This window comes from Sinohyriopsis cumingii, chromosome 3, assembly GCF_028554795.1.
Source record: "Sinohyriopsis cumingii isolate HCF-2022 chromosome 3, ASM2855479v2, whole genome shotgun sequence".
Classification (NCBI taxonomy): Eukaryota; Metazoa; Mollusca; class Bivalvia; order Unionida; family Unionidae; genus Sinohyriopsis; species Sinohyriopsis cumingii.
Window position 1 is genome coordinate 78,470,438 of NC_142963.1, and position 20,566 is coordinate 78,491,003.

The 20,566-nt window shown below is 34.7% G+C and overlaps 1 protein-coding gene and 1 pseudogene across 1 annotated transcript in view; one reads left to right on the plus strand and one right to left on the minus strand.

The window, feature by feature from the left end:
• The window catches only part of LOC149803159 (uncharacterized), a 255,820-nt gene that overhangs the window by 88,546 nt on the left and 146,708 nt on the right, over nt 1-20,566 (minus strand). Inside the window, exons 20-22 of the mRNA XM_089952783.1 lie at nt 17,552-17,765; nt 13,655-13,830; nt 8,942-9,097 (exon numbers count right to left, since the gene is read on the minus strand). Of these exons, the coding sequence (XP_089808909.1) occupies nt 8,942-9,097; nt 13,655-13,830; nt 17,552-17,765 (546 nt within the window). The remainder of the gene's footprint in view (nt 1-8,941; nt 9,098-13,654; nt 13,831-17,551; nt 17,766-20,566) is intronic.
• LOC149803161 (uncharacterized) lies at nt 1,676-4,965 on the plus strand (annotated as a pseudogene).

Sequence of the window (20,566 nt, forward strand, 5' to 3'; positions counted from 1 at the left end):
GTTTAAAGCATCTGGGGTGCTGCAGCAAAGTTAGTCTGGTTCTCTGATCAATTTCACTAATTCTAATATGAAATCCGGATCCAAATCAAACAAGGATGAACCAATTATTCAGATTTTTGGACGATCATTTTCCGTACTTTTAACTTGCATGCCATTAGGTCCATGTTTTAAGGGTAATTTTCGTAAGACCTGTGGCAAAATTGTAAGAGTTGGCAGGACTGTAGCTGGTCTCCATGTATAAAGTTACAAATGGCTACAACGATAAATGATAGCAGCTTACCACTACGTTTATTCTGCCATCTTACCCTGCCCCTTGTAAGAACATCTTTTATGACGTAAGGGTCCACCCATCGTGGTGCCAGTTTGCAGCCAAATCTCCTCATTTTATTAGCATTCTTCATAAGAACAAGAAGTTCTTTTGAAAAAATTTCAAGGATTTATTTCTTTTTATCAAAATTTCGCTTCTGGCAGATGTACATTTATAATGTTTTCTGTTACACTGCTATCAACTCCCTGTGTTAATCTTCACCAACAACACCATGAGAGTGTAATCTCTGCTTTTGCTTGGTACAGAAACAATACCAGCCTTCCTACCATACATAATCTCAAAAGGTGTGACCTTGGTAGATGCTTGTACACTTGTCCCGTATGCAAATAGTACTAGGCAACCAAACATCCCAATTTGTTGATTGGTCACTGGTTACCTTGGAAAGCATTTCTTTCAGGGTCCTATTGAAATGTTCTCTCTGCCCATTGGTTTGTGGATGGTTTGCAGAGGAAATTCTGTAATCTATATCCAACTTTCTTGTTAGGTTATCTATGAGCTTCTTTTCTGAATTTCACTTCCCCCATAAGTGCCTCATGATCCCATGAGATGACGCTGGTCACGTGGCTGGTCAGAACAATAGTTGCATGGAAGTGTTCAGTTTGGGAGAAAATTAAAGAAGAAAACACCCAAAATTAGCAGTGTAATTTACGATTTCAGAAAAAACGTTTTGCAGTCATCGGTTTTGTGCATTATGAAACACTAATTTCCGCAACCTGGGTTGCACCTTTGCAGAGGCAAAGTGTTGCAGATAGTTCCCAATTTTTGCGAGTTTTCAGTGAACTTCAATTTCAAGAAAATGGAGGGTGTGAACCACCCAAGACAGATTCCAGAGGGGACAGGATTAATGAGTGAAATACTAAAAAATTGTCGAAAACGCAAAGGAAACGTCACAGATGATGTAAGTACGGGTTCTGGAATGGTTTTGGTCAGAAAACAAGCGCAATTGCCATCAGCAACTGCCTCCATAGATGTGAGGTCTAGTGAGGCACATGTTGGGCAGCTGGGAAAAGATACATTAGGTCGACCATTACAAGAAGAAGACATGATGTCATTGTCTGCTATGGGCGCAAGTCACGTGATTTCCACTCGATCAATATGGCTACCCTGGATAAAGAATTGGCCAGGCAATGTCAGTTGTGGACACAAAACGTGGATGTTGTGTCCAAAATGCATGCGCACATGACAAAAATGGAAGAGATCTTGGTGAGTGTTGCTAGTAAAACCCAAATGCCAAGCACATCAACTGCAGTTTCTGCAGGATTGGCACACTGGTCAATTTGAAAAAAATTTGGACAATGTGCACAAAACGGGGACGTCGACTCGGATGTGGATGTTGCAGGGTTAATTATGCCAGATATAGATTCTGAAGAGGTCAGTGAAAATGATGATGATGATTTGTTTGCGGAGTTGGAAAGTTTTGTACTTGAACACCAAAAGGCTGGCCCAAATGTGGATGAAAAATTAGCAGAAGTCTTCAATAAAGGACTATGTTCAGTGTTAACCCACGACAAGTTTAAACCATAGCTGGAAAAGTATCCCAGACCAGGAAATTGTGACAATTTAAAGGTGCCCAGAGTCAACAATGAGGTGTGGAATGCAATGTCAAAACAGGCCAGGAGTGTTGATATGTTACTGCAAAAGTTGCAAACTCAGTTAGGGCAAATGTTGGTCCCCACCTAAAGGGCACTGGAATTGTTTAAAAATCATAGAAACAATCTTCGAGAATTACCGCTGGATTCAGTTAGGGTCTTTGTCATGGACAATTTTAAAATATCATCCTTTTTGTTCAACGATTTCAGTTTTAAACATAGAGAACTAAAAAAAAAAATGAGTTAACCAATATGTATCAGACCATCTGTGCTGCATTGAATCCCATCACAGACTGGCTTTCTGGAGATAACCTGAATGGGCAGGTAACTAAGCTAAATGAATCCCAGAAGGCTGGAACTCAGCTGCTGGGAAAAAAGCAACAGGAAGTAGCAAAACGATAAGTGGCATCAAATTTGAAAAGCAATGTGCCTTTTTTAGGACAATCGTATTCACGGGCTGGACACCTCCGGAACCGGAATAATCAGGGGCAGCCAAATCATCGCTGGAGGCAGGGTTTCAAAAAAGTTCAGAAAAAAGGAACTGGATATCTCAAACATTGGAAGTATCAATAAGATCTTCCCAGGCTATTAGCATGCAGTCATGTAAGTACACGTTTCTTGTATGATCAATAGACCTGACAATTTTGTTGCTTGGAAAATTTCAGCATAGTTTGATGAATGGCAGAAGATTACTTCTGATCCTTGGATTCTGAATACTGTGACAGGCTATGAAATAGAGTTTGAACAGCAACCTGTGCAAACATATATACCAAACCAAATTAAAGTTTCAATAACTGAAGAGAGACAAATAAATGCTGAAATTAAAAAATTTCTTGCAAATGGTATTATTCGTAAAGTTGCCATGAGAACAAATTGTTTCTTTGCATCTGTTGATTTGCAGGATGCCTACTATTCTGTAGTGTCTCAGATACATACGAAGTATTTGCATTTTCTGTGGTTTGGGAATATGTATAAATTTACCTGTTTGCCAAATGGTTTGGCATCTGCACCACATGTTTCTGAAGCCAGTTTTTGCATCATTGAGACAAAAAGGGTTCGCAAATGTGGCATACATTGATGATAGTTGTTTGTTGGGGGAATTTTATGATCAGTGTAGGCAAAATGTTAAGGAAACAGTTCGTACATTTGATGGATTGGGCTTAACCGTTCACCCCAGAAAATCTGTGTTTGAACCCACCCAGAAATTAATATTTGTTGGATTTTTGCTAGACTCTGTCACAATGACTGTCAGACTACCCCAAGATAAAGCAGACAGTATCGTTGCTCAGTGTTCTGACATACTGCGGAAACATAACATCACTATTCATGTAGCGGCTCAACTTGTGGGAAAGCTTGCTGCTTGCGAACCAGTTGTGGAGTATGCACCTTTATATTATAAAGATATTGAACATGAAAAAGATAAATACTTAAAGATACATAAAGGTAATTTCGATGCTTATTGGTCTCTTTCGGCAGAGAGCAGACTGAATATCTTGGTGGATATCTAATGTGCACTCCAGTTATACAGTTTCAAATGTGAAAAAAATGGGGGGGGGGGGGGCGCATTTCTAAATTGTGGTGTTCAATTAGGGGTATCTGGTTAAGTGTTTCTCATTTGCCGGGAACACTAAATTGTGATGCAGATAGATTGTCTAGAAACATAAATGAGGATTCTCAATGGAAGTTAATTGCTACAGTATTCAATGCAATCATTAAAGTGTATGGACACATAGATGTGGATTTATTTGCTTCCAGGCTAAATCACCAACTTCCGCATTATGTTTCATACAGACCTGACCCAAAAGCTATAGCAGTTGATCCTATTTCTTTAAAATAGAATTAGTCGTCATTATTGCTTTCCACCTTTCAGTCTAATATGCTGCAAAAAAATGGCCCAAGATGAAGCAGATGTTATTTTGGTGGCACCACTATGGACAACGCAACCCTGGTTTCCGAGTCTCCTGCATGCTGTAGTCGGTCCTCGTTTTCTACTGCCATGTCCACAAGACATTCTTCATTTGACACACAATCCACAACGATGACACCCCCTCCGAAAATTGAACATGCGTGTTTTTCACTTATCTGTACAGCAATCAAAAATCAATATCAGAAAGGGCTGCCTGCCTCATCATCAATTCATGGAGAACATCAACTAAAAAACAGTACTGAGGTCATCTCCAAAACTGGATGTTATTTTCAAATCAGACAGATTAATCCACTTGCCCACCTGTGACTATTGTTATGGAGTTTTTCACAGAACTAATAGATAGAGGTTTAGGTTATATTTTTCTAAATACAGCTAGATCTGCACTTTCATCATTAGTTAGTCTTACTTCTAAATCCAACCTAAGCAAGAATATTTTACTTAAGAGATTTATGAGAGGGGAGTTCATTGCAAAGCCTTCATTTCCAATGTACTCATTTGTATGGGATGTGCAACTTGTGTTTAACTATTTTCTCTCTTTACAAGGCAGTGACCAACTGTCATTTCAGGAACTTAATATGAAGTTAGTAATGCTGCTTGCTTTGTTAACAGGGTAGAGGTGTCAGATGCTTCACCTTATGCAGACAAATAGCATTAAATTTGGAATTAACAGTGTACAAATACACATTCCTTCATTGCTAAAACAATCTAAACCAGGTAAACACATAGAGCCTTTTGTTTTTTAATCTTATCCCTATAACAAAAAATTGTGTGTTGTGTCTTGTTTACAGTGTTATTTGCAATGGACCAAATTTTAGAGAAATTCTGAAACACAGTTATTTATCGGCACACAATCTCCACATAAAAAAGTTGTCAAAAGCACAATATCAAACTGGACAAAGACTATTATGAGAAAGTCTGGTATTGATACTGCAGTCTTCCAGGCTCATAGCACAAGCACTGCATCTGTTTCTGCAGCCCGTGAAAAAGGGGTACAACTGGGTACAATCCTGAAGGCAGCTGGCTGGGCTAGTGCCTGTACTTTCAGGAAATTCTATAACAAGCCTGTTACAGACCAGACTGAATTCAGTACAAAGGTCTTGTCTGCATCCATAATTGTATAATGGTCATGTAATGTACATTGTAAATTTGGGTTGTCTGGTTTAATACCAAAATATAAAAGTTTTCTTCTTTTTTCCGTCTTAGTTGTTGTTAATCTCTTACGTAAATGGAAGCCTCATTCTGAAATCTCATGGGATCACAAGGCACTTATGAGAGAAGTGAAACTGATAAACTAAACTCGACTTTCCAAGTCGAAGTTTGATTGTAATTTCATGAACCCTATAAGTGCCTTTGTGATCACATGCCCACCCGTAATACCTCCCACTCAATAAGAAATTGAGGCTTCTATTTCTTTGCTCTCATGAATGACTGACCAGACATGTGACCAGTGTCATCTCATGTGATCACTAAGGCACTTATGGGGGTTCATGAAATTACAATCAAACTTCCACTTGGCAAGTCTAGTTTAATTTATCAAATTCTTTCCTTGATCAGTTATGACTGAGCCCATAGGACCAAAGCAATATATGATGTTAAGTAGAAAGACAAATTGGGACAATCATTTCATCAAATAAGACCTAAAAACAATTATATTGCCTCATTTTATATTCTGTTTATACATAAAATTTAAACAAAATAATAAAAACATATAAATCCCTTCAATGAAGAAAGAGCATTCATTTTATACATTTTTTATTAATATGGTACATTGTAATATAAATATTAAAACCAAATATATTCATTTTCAGGTGAAATTTGTTATAAAATTAAAATTCTTAAAAAAGTTAGTATCTGTTTTTTTTTAATATAAATTTTGTTTTGTCAATTAATTGTTCTGATGTATAAACTGTGTAATTGGAGGAGGAAGGGGAAAGAACCACCGAGCCAACTCTTTAGCTGGAGGTTTGGGTTGTTTTGGTTGGGTGAGGGAAGAATCACCAAGTCAATTATTTTTATCTCCAAGAGGGAAAGAATTAGCTAGCCGATTCTTTTCCCGAGAAATATCAGCTTGCCAATTCCTTCCCCACGGAAACTTTCAGAGGGGTATAAATATGACAACTACACCAGTAAGAATATCCATAATTTTACTATTATCACCAGCATTTAGCCTATAAGAAGAGTTTGTTTTAATTTCACTGTGCTCTGATTAGGTTATCCATCATCTTACAATTACATTATCACTGACCTTCAGCCAATCAGAAGCTGTCATTTGGATTAAATAATGCTTGTTCATTTGCAGAGATGATTAACGTGTATTAATCTCTTCTTTTTCTGGGGGAATCAATTCCTACATTCCAATTTTTATTTCAAGAAGAAACATTTGTATTGCAAAAACATTTTGCAAAAAATGAAGATTACACCTTTCCCTTAACAAGTTGTGTACAACAGGGTCATAAAGCATTGACTGCACTATATGCACTGGGAGTGAATTACCAATAGATCCAATTAACAAATAAAAATGTATGCCATCTTGAGGGTGGGGTGGGGCAGGGTGGGTAAGTTAATGGTGCTATTTAATGACTGAATTCTAGGTTTATATTCACAAATGAGCAAATGTCAATCAAGATTTCTAATAAAGCTGTTTCCTTTATTGCATCAATTACCTTTATTTTCAAGATCACCCTCTGAAGGATCATTAACAACTATTTCCACAGGTTTCAACAAACATCACATGTATGCAAAAACATTTGTGTATTTTATCACTGCATTTTGTTGTTGAAGACCGAAAAACTAGACATTATGCAAAATAACCATAACAATCAAAATTTTGACTTTTTAAATTATTGTTCTGTTAGTAAAACATTGATACCATGATTTCACTGCAAGTAATAGTGAAACTTCTCTTGCTTGAGGAAATCTCAGTGCTACCTCAGAATTTTTAAGTTTACTACAAATCCTGAAACTCATTTATTTCTTCAAAGTAAACGGTATCTTTGAAATGAAACTTTTTAGTACTCATTTTGCTTTGTCGCCTTGCTATCTTTGATTACATTTGTGAATAAGCAGCTAATTTAAGGTTGTTTAATAATATTTACATAATAATATTTAGTAGTGTTCAATTGATCAACTGTAAGGAGCTGACCTGACACATGACTGAGGCTGCTAGCTCTAACAAAAGTAGGATTTGCATGCCTTAAACTTTTCTTTTATTCCACTCTCTTTCTTCGATTTAATACAAAAAACATAATTAATTTGACAATAGAAAGCAGGTCTAATTTTAATGGATTGTAATAATATGACAAATACTTCCTTCCAGAAGTCGGAGATCAAAACAAAGTTGGCACTTAAAACGGTTCTCACAGCAATGCTTGGCGACATAGCTGTGATCATAAATTCATTTTGTTTTCATGTTTGAATACAAGGGATATTGCATTTATGAATATCACACTAAAAACTCAAAAGAACTGAACTACAACACAAATGTTAGTTTGACAAAACCTATTTAATTGGTATTTATTTATGTATATGATGCTACCAGCAGTTTTAGTGATAATTTCTTTGGATTAAAACTTTGATAAAATATTGTAATGTACAACTTAATGAGAATGTTGTTTCAAAACAACATTTAGGAAAATCTCCATTTTTATTATTAGTTAAGCTTTTTATGTAGTTGATTCAAATTTCCAGGCACTAACCAAGGATGAGGTGTAATTTTATGAAATCTTCTAATTAGAATGTATGAAGAAATCAAGGAAGAATGTTCAGTAAGACCACACGAAATAAAAGTTCCTCCCATCTTTTAACATCAGATAAATTGCAGTCAGTTTACTTGACTATTCTGCACTTTACCAGACTAATGCACCAAGTTTCCAATGTGCCATTTGAGGCCAAGACATCATCAACATGCAGGAGAAGACAATCAATCCTCTCAGTATTCTGGCAACATAAATTAGACAACTTCATTGAACTTTTTACCATCTGCAAGTACTTACTTACCTGCCTACCTAGCCTGATAAGCAGCCTGCCTTCTAGCAGCTGTTTGTATGAAGAACCCCAGAGTATCATAATGGCTGCCTGAGTGAGAGCTTCACGAGTTAAAAATACCTCAAGATATCTGTTGTGTTTATAATGTAGATTAGACTACTTTTCTCACTACTATTTTGCACAACTGGAATATTTCGTTGGGAAAAAATCTCCCTTGCATTTTCATCTAAATGAAATGCCATGAATCTGCTGTAAAGTCATCCACATCTTATGGTCCCATGTGTTCCAATCAGAAAAGATCATTGCATATATCATCCTCAGATTCAGATAAAACTGAAATGTCAAGTGTTGAAACATGACTTATACTTATGTCCAATCCTTCGTCTTTAATCACCGCTTTGGTGGCCTAGTGGTTAGAGCGTCAGCCTCGGAAGCAGAAGGTCATGGATTCGATCCCCAGCCGAGTCATACCAACGACTTACAAAAATGGTACTAGCAGCTGCCTCACTTGGCGCTCAGCATTAAGAGGTCAGTGCTAGGACTGGTAGGCCTGGTGTTGGGATAATGTGACTGGGTGGGACATCATGCTACTTGTCTGCGCCATGATGCCCCAGTGCTAGACATCACTATAAACTGTCACACTGCAGACATCATAACAATATGACTGAAAAATTGATAAAGCTACACTAAAAATCCAAATCTCACACTCATCTTTAATCGTTGCAATGTCATCAATTTCAAATCCTTCAAAACTTTTGTTGAAATTGTCATCAGAATATATGAATGTTGCCATTTTGTTTCACTTTGACAATTTACCTCGTTTTCAAAGGAAATTCCGTGTATTCATTTATTTATCATTTTATGTAAGGACTATTATCATTGGCTAAATATTGTTAAAAAGACCGGATGTTTGTCATTTCATCCAATGCAAAACTTTAATATGAAATGTTTGTATCAGTCTCTGGGGTTTCCCAACCCTTGGCCAGAAATGCATGTATGAGCCAGTAGGGCCATATAGCAGTTTGTATATGCATCTCTGGGGTTACAAGGCTATTTTTAGCATTGCATATATGCGTTAGCAGAAGGAAAAGAGTTAAAGTTCAGACAGTATACCTGACTACTGGACCAAGTACTAAAGTGTCCAAGGGCAGAAACAATATCATCCACATCAAGGGGGAGACAACCAATCTTCTCAGCGCTCAGTGCAGTGGCAATATAATTCAGTGAGACAAACTCTTCAGTCGTCACATTACAGACATCTCCCAGGATCTGAAGAACAATAAAAGAAAGTTATGCCTCCCCCCTCAAAACAAGCTATTAAATATCTTACAAGATCAGTTATAAAAGGATTTTAAAAATTAAAGTCTGTGCATGAATGAATATAAATAATGATCATTAACTTAACAAAACAATTCTTGAATTGACAAGACATGTTTGTATCTCATAAAGGTTCACAGTAAACTGTCATCAGACTTAGCCAATACCATATCTGGTATAATTCACTGTCAATACCATGTGATTTATAGGCTAAAATGTTAAAAATAAAATATTCTTTATAGCAGGCTCCACCCTAAGAATAAAGTTCATTTAAAATGGCATTTTTTTTAGCATGGTGTATATATAAACTCTCTGCATTACATTTTGTGCCATTTTAAACGTGAAACAACTATTCTAGATACTACAATACCATGTCAACAGTGAGTAGCCACTTACCTTGTTGTCATCTTAGAAAAACTTGTATCATCACTGCTATTTCCAAACCAAAAAAAAATCTTCTAAGAAAAATATCAAGGGAAACTTTCACATCTATTCCATAGTAATTAAATTGTTAGCTCTTATCACAGCTTGTAATCCCTTAAGTATGGTGTCTTGTAGTGTATGATTGAGTGAGAGAGACCCAAATACCATGAACTAACACGAATGAAATCATTCCAAAATTATCTGCCATAGGTTCTCAAAAATACCAAGGTTTGAGGTCTGAGGTCTCACTGGATAGATTCGTATTTTGACACCTCCCTAATTTTTATGGTAGAAGGCATGAACCTATTATCACAAGCCTAGCATTGATAAATTCACACAGAAGCTAAATCTGTAATGTGGTTTAGATTTACTTTGAGTCAGGCTTGGAAATGGGTTGGCTTGTTGTGACTGCCTGTCACAGTTAGACGAGCGTTGGAGATCAAATGCGTAACTTGAGCTGCAAATGAAAAGCCGACTTTGCTTACGTATTTACATGTGTCTGCTACAGAGGTAAATATCTAAAAATCTAGATGGTTGACGGGTGATGAAAAGTATGCTAATTTGTTATAGTACTAGTGAAATTTATTCATGCATAAGGTAAATACTGATTCTTTTAGCTGCCTTGTCACAGGAAAATATTCAAAAGAGCCCTTTGCTGTTTAAAATGAATGTAAAATTATGGGGTTGGTGGCAGTGTTGGTTCAGTATAAAAGCCACCAGTTGCATCAGGAATTAACCTGATTGCAGCAGTCAAAATCTCACATGTATGCTTTCTACAAAAATCATTAGTCTGTTTTTATTTGTATCTTCAGTGTAAAATTATTCTCATTTTTCTGCAATAGGTCATTGTCGGATGAAAATTCACCAGATAAACTGTCCAGTGAGAAATGAGATAGCCAGGTTAAGGATTCAGTGTTTTATCAATTCTCTACTGTTGTATCACAGCACATTGGATGGAAAATTATTCTCTGGAAAGGAAATATAATCCCCCATCTGGAAATTCTTTCTCAAAAACAAGCCAAAATCTTTAATTAAAGATGACAGTATACTTGTTGGAGTCAGCATTGTCCTAACTGGGATCAAATTTCCAATACCTTTATTGGTAATTCATCCCAAAACATTGACAAAGTATTCTTGAATCCTTGAGTGTGCACTGCACAGATCTAATTATATAATCTGATTACCACTCTTTATAAAGATAAATTTCTAGTGTTTTTCTAGGATGAAATTACTTTTTTCAAGGTTCACATATGACCATTACTGAATAGAATTAAAAAACATTTTAGATTATAAAACATGCATTTTCTAAATCTAAAGATGTTTCTCTTTCAAGAATCTCCAAAAACATCGAAGTCAGAAAAGGTGATCATGTAAAATACCACAAAATGTATCACACGAAACAAGTTTGATTATATTCCTATAAATTGGCATGTACAGTCCTTTCAATGTACAGAATAAAAATTCTAACTTTATTTTGCTGCATTATGTTGCTAAGTGGTAACAAAATAACGAACATAAATTATGTTTTGTTTCCTTTCAGACCTTTAATTCTAAAGAATTCTATAGCAATAAATATATATATATATATATATATATATATATATATATATATATATAGACACACACACACACATATATGCATCTCATAGAAAACAGAATTTCCTATTACAGTATATAAAAAAAACCCAATAAACACAAATAATTAGAATCTTGTCTTGTAGTGAAAGAGTTTAACCCTGAATTTATCTGTGCCAATAAAATCCCAAACAAGACTTTTCAAACAACCTAATCTTCTTAAGACAGTCTGGTTAAAAATCCATCATTTAAAAAACATTTTCAAAAGGGTTGATTTAAATTTTGACAAGACCTTCAAAATTATATACTGTTGAATAAACAAGGACTGAATTTTCTGTAAAATCAACTGATCCTCTTGTAATTCGTTAAACCAGCCCCCAAACCTGTACTGATACAGGGGCTCATATAGTTTTTTAATACATATACAAGGGATGACAATTTCTCATTTCAGCTCTCAGATTCAACAATTTGGACTACAAATTTGGCTTAAAACAAATCACAGACTGTTTTCTAATCCAGGTTTCCTCCAAATATTCCCACCCCATTTTTCATATTTGGACATTTAGGTTGGGGTGTGGGGCATTGCAACTGCATATCGAAAATTTGGAGTTTACCGCCACCTTGAGGTAGCGACATATAGTAGTAGCTTAACCAGTGGGCCTAGAAAATTTAAACTTATGTTATATGGACTCGCACGTGCATGAAATCGATAGGAAAATGATTTTTTTCTCAGAAATGGCAAGTATTATAATTGTTATGTCATTCATCTGCTGAAAGACAAGACAAAACTATGACATAAATGAAACCTGACCCAATACTCGCCATTTGCATTGCTAGTAACATGACTTCACAACTCTCAAATGACATCGTAAGTCCAATAGTCGTGTGATATCAACAACAAACTCCTTTATATTGTTGTTGTACAGAAACTCAATTATTTTAAATGAAAAGTCAGATAATTTTGGTAAAAAACAGCATTCTAGCTAATCTGATTTATCAAGCAGAGAGCACATGTCAACATGGTAGTCACATGATACAACAAAACTCTAGAAGCTGTTCTCGGAATATATAAAAATGGAGAATTTTGTGTTCTTCATTTTTGTATTGTTATTACAACCAGTATACGACTTTCATTTAATATTTGTAATTTTTTTCTCTACAAGCTATGAAAATGTGGGTTGTTAGAATTGTGTGCTCATGCGACTAGCAATGCAAATCGTGAGTACCAGGTTACATTTCATCAAGAAAGTAGTTTTATCTTGTCTTTCAGCAGATTAAAGACATAACAATTTTAATACTCACAATTTCTGAGGAAATAAGTAATTTTCTTATCGATTTCATACATGTATTGCTCGATTTAACGTTTAAAGTTTGCTAGGCAATCCGGTAAGCGACTACGCTTTGCCACCACCATGTTGGCCTCTTGTGATGCTAGACTGGTTTTTATACCTTCAATGTAAGGAATGATATGGATATCGAGCCAACTTTGAAAATAAAATTCTACTAGACAAATCTAATCCACTGGGTTTTTGGATTGACTCAGCATATATGTTTACTGCAAGCAACCAAATGAGCCATACTGCACCCTCTGAATATTCTGCTTAGAACTCAATAAATTTAATTCACAATCAGTTTGGTTACAACTCAATTATGTGACTGTTTCAGGCGTCAATTGGTGGCAGAAAATTCCCGGGTTCTTCCTGACTTTTATCAATATTTGCAAAATTCAAGGACTTCTCACAGTTGGAAAAAAATGATAATTTTTCCCAACTTTTTTTTCCAATTTTCCCACATCATGGGAATCCAGTTATCAGTTGTTTTCTAAACCTTATCTCTGGATCTTTGCCCATAATAATTTTATTTTACTATTAAAAATTACTCTTGACCAAAGGTTTTGAACTATCAGTTATGTCTTTCTTTACACTATGAAACATGTGTTGCATGATTTTGCTGAGAAATCTGACTGTTTTCATTCAATGCATCTCGTGAATCTTAACTTTTTTAGTGTTTTTAGAAACATGAACATGCAGACTCATTAAAAGAAAGTTTCTCTGAGGTCCTGGAAAGATTGTCTAAGACTGATGAACATGATGAGAAAGTACATTATCACCCCCTCTGTTCATGTTGTTTAGCCTCCAATCTTAAGTTTAGTCTTCTATGCACCATCTTTTGTGAAATTTCTTCATATTTTTGAATTGTAGTGCAATATTCCAGTAATTTCAAATTTTTTCCTACCATTAAAATCGTTCTCTGCTACCTTTCATTTGTAATTTTTTTTTAAAAACCTGTTAATTTCTTACCAGTGGATGCCATAATTTGTTTACATCACCAGGTCTAAAAATAGCTCCAGCACACATATTTATAATATCTGAATTCACCTGATATGTTGATTAGAGCACACAGATACAATAAAGTTTACAGAATAATTTTTGTCAATTGCATCAACATTTTTAAAATTATATTTCGTGGCTACTCACATCTGATCTGGCACTGTAACATGGACAGAAATACCTGTTCAGATTTTGCTAGTAAAGCTGCAAGAAGATCTGCTGACCAACCACTCATTGAACCAATCGTGTCTAGACAGCTAGTAAATTCCGAGTCTTTAATGGCATTGACCTCATCTATAGTTGCTTCTGTTGCAAATGCCTCACCCATAGCCTGGATGTGTGTACAGGTGAAAGATACTGTAAAAGAACAAAAAATTTATTGTCATCTATCAGTTTTCCAGCACATTAAATTAGAAGGCAAAAATCTTGGCCCAAATGAGCTTGATCTTACGTGTATTGCTTCTGTTGCTTGATATTCATTTTTAACTCCATCAGATGAAAAAGAGGATTATTATTAACGTGAATTGAACTAGAACTGTCTGTTGCATTTTAAATACCTGTATTAAGTTACAAAAATAAAGAACACGATATAAATGATATAATAGGCAAATAATGATTCTAAAAATAAAAAGGGTAATAGAATCAAAATTCAATCGCCTTATTTCACCCAAGTAATGGTATTTTACCAAATTTCAGTGCTTTTGACAACATTTCTGAAAATACCTGAGATTTTCTAATTGAAATTGTGAATCAATGAAATTTCATTAAAAAATATCAATGAGTAACAGTATGTCACTGATATAAAAAAAGTAAACTTTATTTCCTTTTAATATGATTTTTTTGTGCTTCTTTTACATTTTGAAAGTTTTTGAGCAAAACTTGCATTACTTCTTTGAAACTTTTTGAAATGTCAGTGAAAAGTTACTGGAATTCAGTAAAATTGTCTATATTAACTATGAAATTTTATTATTTCAGTCAAATTTCACTGGTAATTCAATACAATTTAAGGGAAAGTTTTGTTAGTCAAATAACACCAAAATGTCAGTTAAAGTTTTGGTCAGAATTTCAGTGAAATCTCAAAAACATTTCACCAAAATTTCTGTGACAGTCTGACGAGATCTTTCCCAAAACTTCAGTGCAATCACAATAATATTTTGACCAAAACCTTCAGTGAAATTTCATGAAGATTCAGTGAAACTGAAAGAGTCGTTATACAAGAAAGACAGTTAAAAATAGTCTGCAGAAAGATTAATGTGAATGGACTTTTTATTTTATACACTGGGACATTATGTTTAATACATATCCATTAATTAAGAATTGCAATTCAGTTTTCATTTACACGTTTAAAAAAAAAATACTCCATAGACCTCTTATGCTATTATATCTCCCTGACCATTCCCTTAGAGACTGAATATAGCTGAATCTATCAGTTAAAGGTTAAACATACAGTGTGACCCTGCGATAGCACGCTCCGTTATAACACAGTTTCTGATATTACTAGGTCGTGGTGTGGCTAAAAAATTTCATATACATGTATTTTTCTCGTATTAGAAAAAAATTATTTTGTTAAAACTACAATTTTTAAACAAAATTTTATTATCATTTTGGGTAAGAGATAGCATATGACTAATACAAGACGATCGTGGCATGACTCCTGAATTTTATATGTATTTTTCTCATGCATGAAAAAAGTTTTCTCTTACACAAAAATATAATGCGTAAAAGGTTATTCAGTGATCATGCAGGGCTTTGTCAATGTTGCAAATTATTATTTTTTCCCCCCTTTTTAGCAGCAAAATATACCATCTGGCAATTTGTTTATTGGCGACATTGTTGGTTTTTTAAACTTGTATATACAACCATTGGTTTGGAGTGGAGAAATTCCAATGCCCCATGAAAGGAAGCTGCAAACTTTATACAAAATGCACTGCAATTTATCTACTTTTACATAAACAAATTCTTCGTCATTATTGACAAACCATCTTAACAGTGCACTGTTATATCATAATTCACTTATGTTGACATCTGGCATGAGTACTGTCTGTTCTGAGATATCTGCTTTTTTTTTGCTATTGACATTTCTGGTAGCAGAGATCAACTGGACGAGGCATCATCCTATAATCTATATTTCGTCGATTTTCGGCCATTCACTAGTAATTCATATATTTACAAAGACTGAAACTTTTATGTGGATGGTTAGTAAAATTCCTCTTTTCACTCAGAATTAAATCCTTCAGAACACTCGCATTTTCTGTACTAATCCCTGTCATCAGGCCAGAACACCTGCATCTCTATCATCCGCTGACCATTTTAAAAAAATTTCTAACGCTTGCGTAGAAGACAGCATCACTCCACTACCACTAATGTAAAAAACAATTCAATTGGCAAGGAGGAACAGCATTTACAATCAATATGCATCGATGATCAATTTCCTTTTAATAAATGTACCTAGATAAAATAGTCTGCTGAAATTTCAAAGAAAAGAGATTACCACTGAAGCACCGACTGTTATGAAAATGTACTAAGTACATGGAGAAAAAAATCAATATCAATCATTCAATACAATTATTTGATGTTGCCGCCATAATAAGAAATGGGCATTTGTTCGGTTCTGCAAAGCTGTTCTTTAGCGGTTACTTCAATAACACAAGCACCCTTCATCAAAGAAGGCCAACCACACTCTTTAAAAAAAAACAACAAAGAACCTTTCTTCAAAGTTAGTACCAAACTTAATTAAGAGCAAAGAAATCAAATGGAGCGTTTCAATTTCCAACTGGACTGGAACAAGTTTACTGTGCCGTGAAAGTTTCCTTTTTGTAGGGAAAAAAATGTATCCTTACAAGCGCTACCAAAGTCGGCTTAAAATGCAAACTTTTACCGACATGGGATGTACTGAAAAGTAAATGTGCTTCATCATTCGTTACGTGATTATGCTATTTATTTCCACTGAATTCAGATCTAAATTGACCTGTGACAAAATCATTGAATATTTTAAATCTCTGTGTGAGCATATTTGTGATAGAATTACTTGTATTGTGGATTCAATGTATGTGATGAGATTTGCGGGTGAGTATACAGTGTTGATGCTCTATTCCAACTATACATTAGACATGTATATATAAACAATATACACATATATGTACCAATGTGTGGTTCTCTGAATAAATTAAAATATTATATATGCCTTCTCTGTTTTCACCACAGGTGTATTTCTCATTTAATATGCATTGATTTAAGATGGTAACTGTGCCAATGAAGCACTTATTATTGCACCCGCATTTATTACCTACCCATATCCCCCTCCCTGCAATTTTTGTGTGTTGGTACATGCATAATTTTCCTCAGCTAACTGACCTGGCTGTTTATAACACTGTCGGTTTCTATGACTCCCAATTACCATGTTATTGCAGGGTCACACTGTAGTTGTTTCATATTAACTTTCTTTGTCATGTTGGCATCATCTAAACAATTGTGATTATACAGGAAATCCATTATGCCAATTACAGAAACCTGCAACTTCACCAAGAACCTGTTTCTGCATGAAAATCTCATAGACAAAGAATCCTTGTCATATGTTATGGGCATATTACTGATGTGGTGGTGGGTTCTCAAAGATTACTGAAAATTACGTTTTTCAAAACATGACCATATCAAGGGGTCTAGGAGTAAAAAATCCTGTATCTAGCACAACACGTCACGTTATGGCCCGTATGAGTGTACCAGTCTATCATACAGGTGGAGAAATACTTTTGTACCTACAAGCACTGACATATAAAACTCCTCTTCAAATCCGTGTCCCATAAAATTTGTACATTTTAAAACTTTATCAATTAATATCAAAATCTACTTTACATGTAAAGTTTTGTAACAAGTCAAAATGACTTGAAATGGTTGGAATCCATGGACAAATTCCAGACTGAAGTGTTTCCTGCTGTCCCCATTTAAAAGATCCAACAAACTTTCATCTGAACAATGATTAAAAACAACATGTTAAGTTGATACAACTTCTACAATCAATTAAACATTAGGTTTAAACAAGAATATATTCCAGTGACGAGGGAGGACTGAATGTACATACCAGCTGCTCTTTTCCTCTTGGTAGAATTCGATGATCTCAACTCATACACAATTGCATCTTTCAATGTCACACCAACACTGCGTCTAGCTTCATCTACTTTAGTCTTTTCTTCCGGGCTGAGCCACCTCTCACAGCACTCTCTCAATTTCAGACTTTCCTCTGATGTGGGATTTATCTCGGATGAAATGTTCTCCAGTGTGTCGTATATAAGGGTCTACAAGTAAAAAGTACACAGAATTGTCAAATCAATTAATGCTGAACCTATGGATGACACTAGAATAATGAGATCTTAATTAAATAATGGTGTTTACTCAAAACAAATCCCTTTGCCAAATGAAGCACAAGGACACCCAATATTCTTGACATTAGACAGACATATCAAAAGTAGAGATTCTTCAAACCTATCTTAACAACAGGTATTATCCCAGACATCAACTGGTTTCAATCCAGTATCCACATGGTTCAGTTAATAGACTGCAAGCTGTTTAGAAAAGCTAATACTTGTCTCTTTTTGACTGAAAGACCATCTTTACAATGATTAGTCTCGCTCAGTCTATAGCTGACCCTTCTAATACATGACATGTCTGACCAACCTCACCTCATCAAATGGATCAACAAAACTACAAAAATCATATTGGCGTGAAATTACTGGACATCAAGCTATTATAATACAAATGATCAATTGTATTGACAATATGATATAGAACTAGTGCATTAATATCAAGAGACAATTTAGTATGTTGGATGACACTACAGATAATACAATGCATTGAGAATAAATGACACTGCACTGGAATGGAGGTACCCACCAACCCAGCAATGTTCACTTAAGACTTTTAACGGATCAATTTGGATGTTTAGAAAGTATCTGAATGAGGGAGATTCAGTCAGCTTCCTCTTCCTCCTCAGGTGGCAGGGTACAGTTGCATAAATTGGAACTGGACAAATTTCTCAACTTAAAGCTGATTTGACTTTTCAAGCTATTATTTTTAATAAATAAAGATGTGGGTGTTTTTATGAATCTGGTGTTTCAGGCTTGTTTTGTTCTTGAAGTTAATGTGAAGCATGTACATCTCCCAAAGTCACATCACAGTATGCAGCCAGAAAAAAACCAATAGTGTACTAGGAAACAACTAGCTACCCATAGCAGTAGACACATGGATTCAAGGCAAGTAGAATATCTGAACTGCCTGGGTGACATATATTTTGAATTGCATCAAGCTATTAAGTAACATTTTTCTTTTGCAAATTACCACCCAGGAAAAGGGTGTGTATTTGCACTGTAAGCATCTCATGCTGTCAAAAATGGCCTTCAGCAATGAAAAATGCGTGAATAAATTTGGTGTGTATCAACTTTTTATTCTATGAATTTCCACTGACTGGGAGGTCAAGTGAATAATATTCTTATGTTCTGCTTTATTATACCTATCAAAAAATATGGATCTTTTTATTATGTATAAATTTTTATATTAGCATAGGTTTCAACTTGTATGGTTTACCTGTAATTTGTATGGGTTTTTTGGCACTTTCATTAGTGTACGGCTGTACAACCATTTTGTCTATTTTTTTGGGGTACAATTTTTGTTTCATTTCTTTTCATTTTATGACAATTTTTTTAAAACGAGAATTAAATGAGATCAGGGTAGCCCAAAACAACCAATCAAATCATGCTTAAAACTGCACTTTTCCTGTGTGTGAAGATCTTGTCCTTTATTTCTCTAAATTTGATGCTCACTTGGATTTCTAACATTGACTAACTACCTGTGTAGTATGATTTCTTATTTTATACATTAATATTTTATTATTTATATTTATTACTATCAAATGCATAAAGTTTACATCAATTTTCATACTTTACATAGTGTGGCAGTCATGTTCATGATGTTGGTGAAACCGTAATTTGTCTGACTTTTCTCTGTGTCAATTTATTAAGATTTCAAGCAGTATAGTAATTAAAAGTAAATAGTTCGCTGAATTTAGCACTGGCATTTTATTGTGCTGTCATAGTTTTGAATTAAGTTTGTCAGATACGTAATGCAAACAGAAGATGCATTGCCATAATGACGTAAGTGGCATAGATATTGAGTGATGTCATTCTCGTGGCTCGAAGATATGTAATACTGCCAATTTATATCAAGTTTTTGACCAAAATCAGCACACCATATAGCAAATTCATAACTTTTCAAACACCAGATACACAATTTTAATAGAAATAATCAACAGCTTACAAGGTATAATTTTTTGGACAGCTTCTTTGTCCAAAAAATTTTTTTTTAGATTACAATTTGTGGATAGCTTGGGGTTCATGGGGGAAAATATAAATTCGTAACACATTGTAATCAGATCTTCCTCTATCACACATCAAAACTAAATGCTTAAAATTATTTGTTTTACTTCCTTCATCTAGTTGAAATATTTCATCAAATGGCTGAGCCTAACTCAAAGAAACGCAAGCATTAAGACACTGACCGAGGTCGTGGCAAGTTTCAGGCTGATTGGATTAAGTCTTCCCTGGCATTGTAGATGTATCCAAGTTAGGATCTTCCCTTGATTTTTGTAAAATATGCAGTAGACATTAAACTGCATGAAAGAAATTTTGAAATGATGATGGAAGCATCCATCAAATACTTCTTTGCTCAGCAAAAGCAGGAACATGATTGTGTTATTAAGTAAAAAGAATGAAATAAGAGTTTCAGAAATGTAAATAATTATGTAAATATGTGTTTAAAATACTTTGTATATAGCATTTGTTGTTTCAAAACTGTTGATCTTATAGAAGGTATGATATATAAGGTATGAATAAATATTTTCATGCAAGTCTTTTTGTGTCTTTGTATGGTTTTTATTGGTCTGATGTACAGGTTTTCATCTCAAGGGGTTGACACCTATATATTAGGCAGGTAGATGCAGCATTAAGTTTGTACTTAAAAACTGTCCTTTTCAACCAAAGAATGCCACATGAAAGCATCCAAAAAGTTTTAATGTAAGCAAAAATAATCTTTACCATAAAGCCAA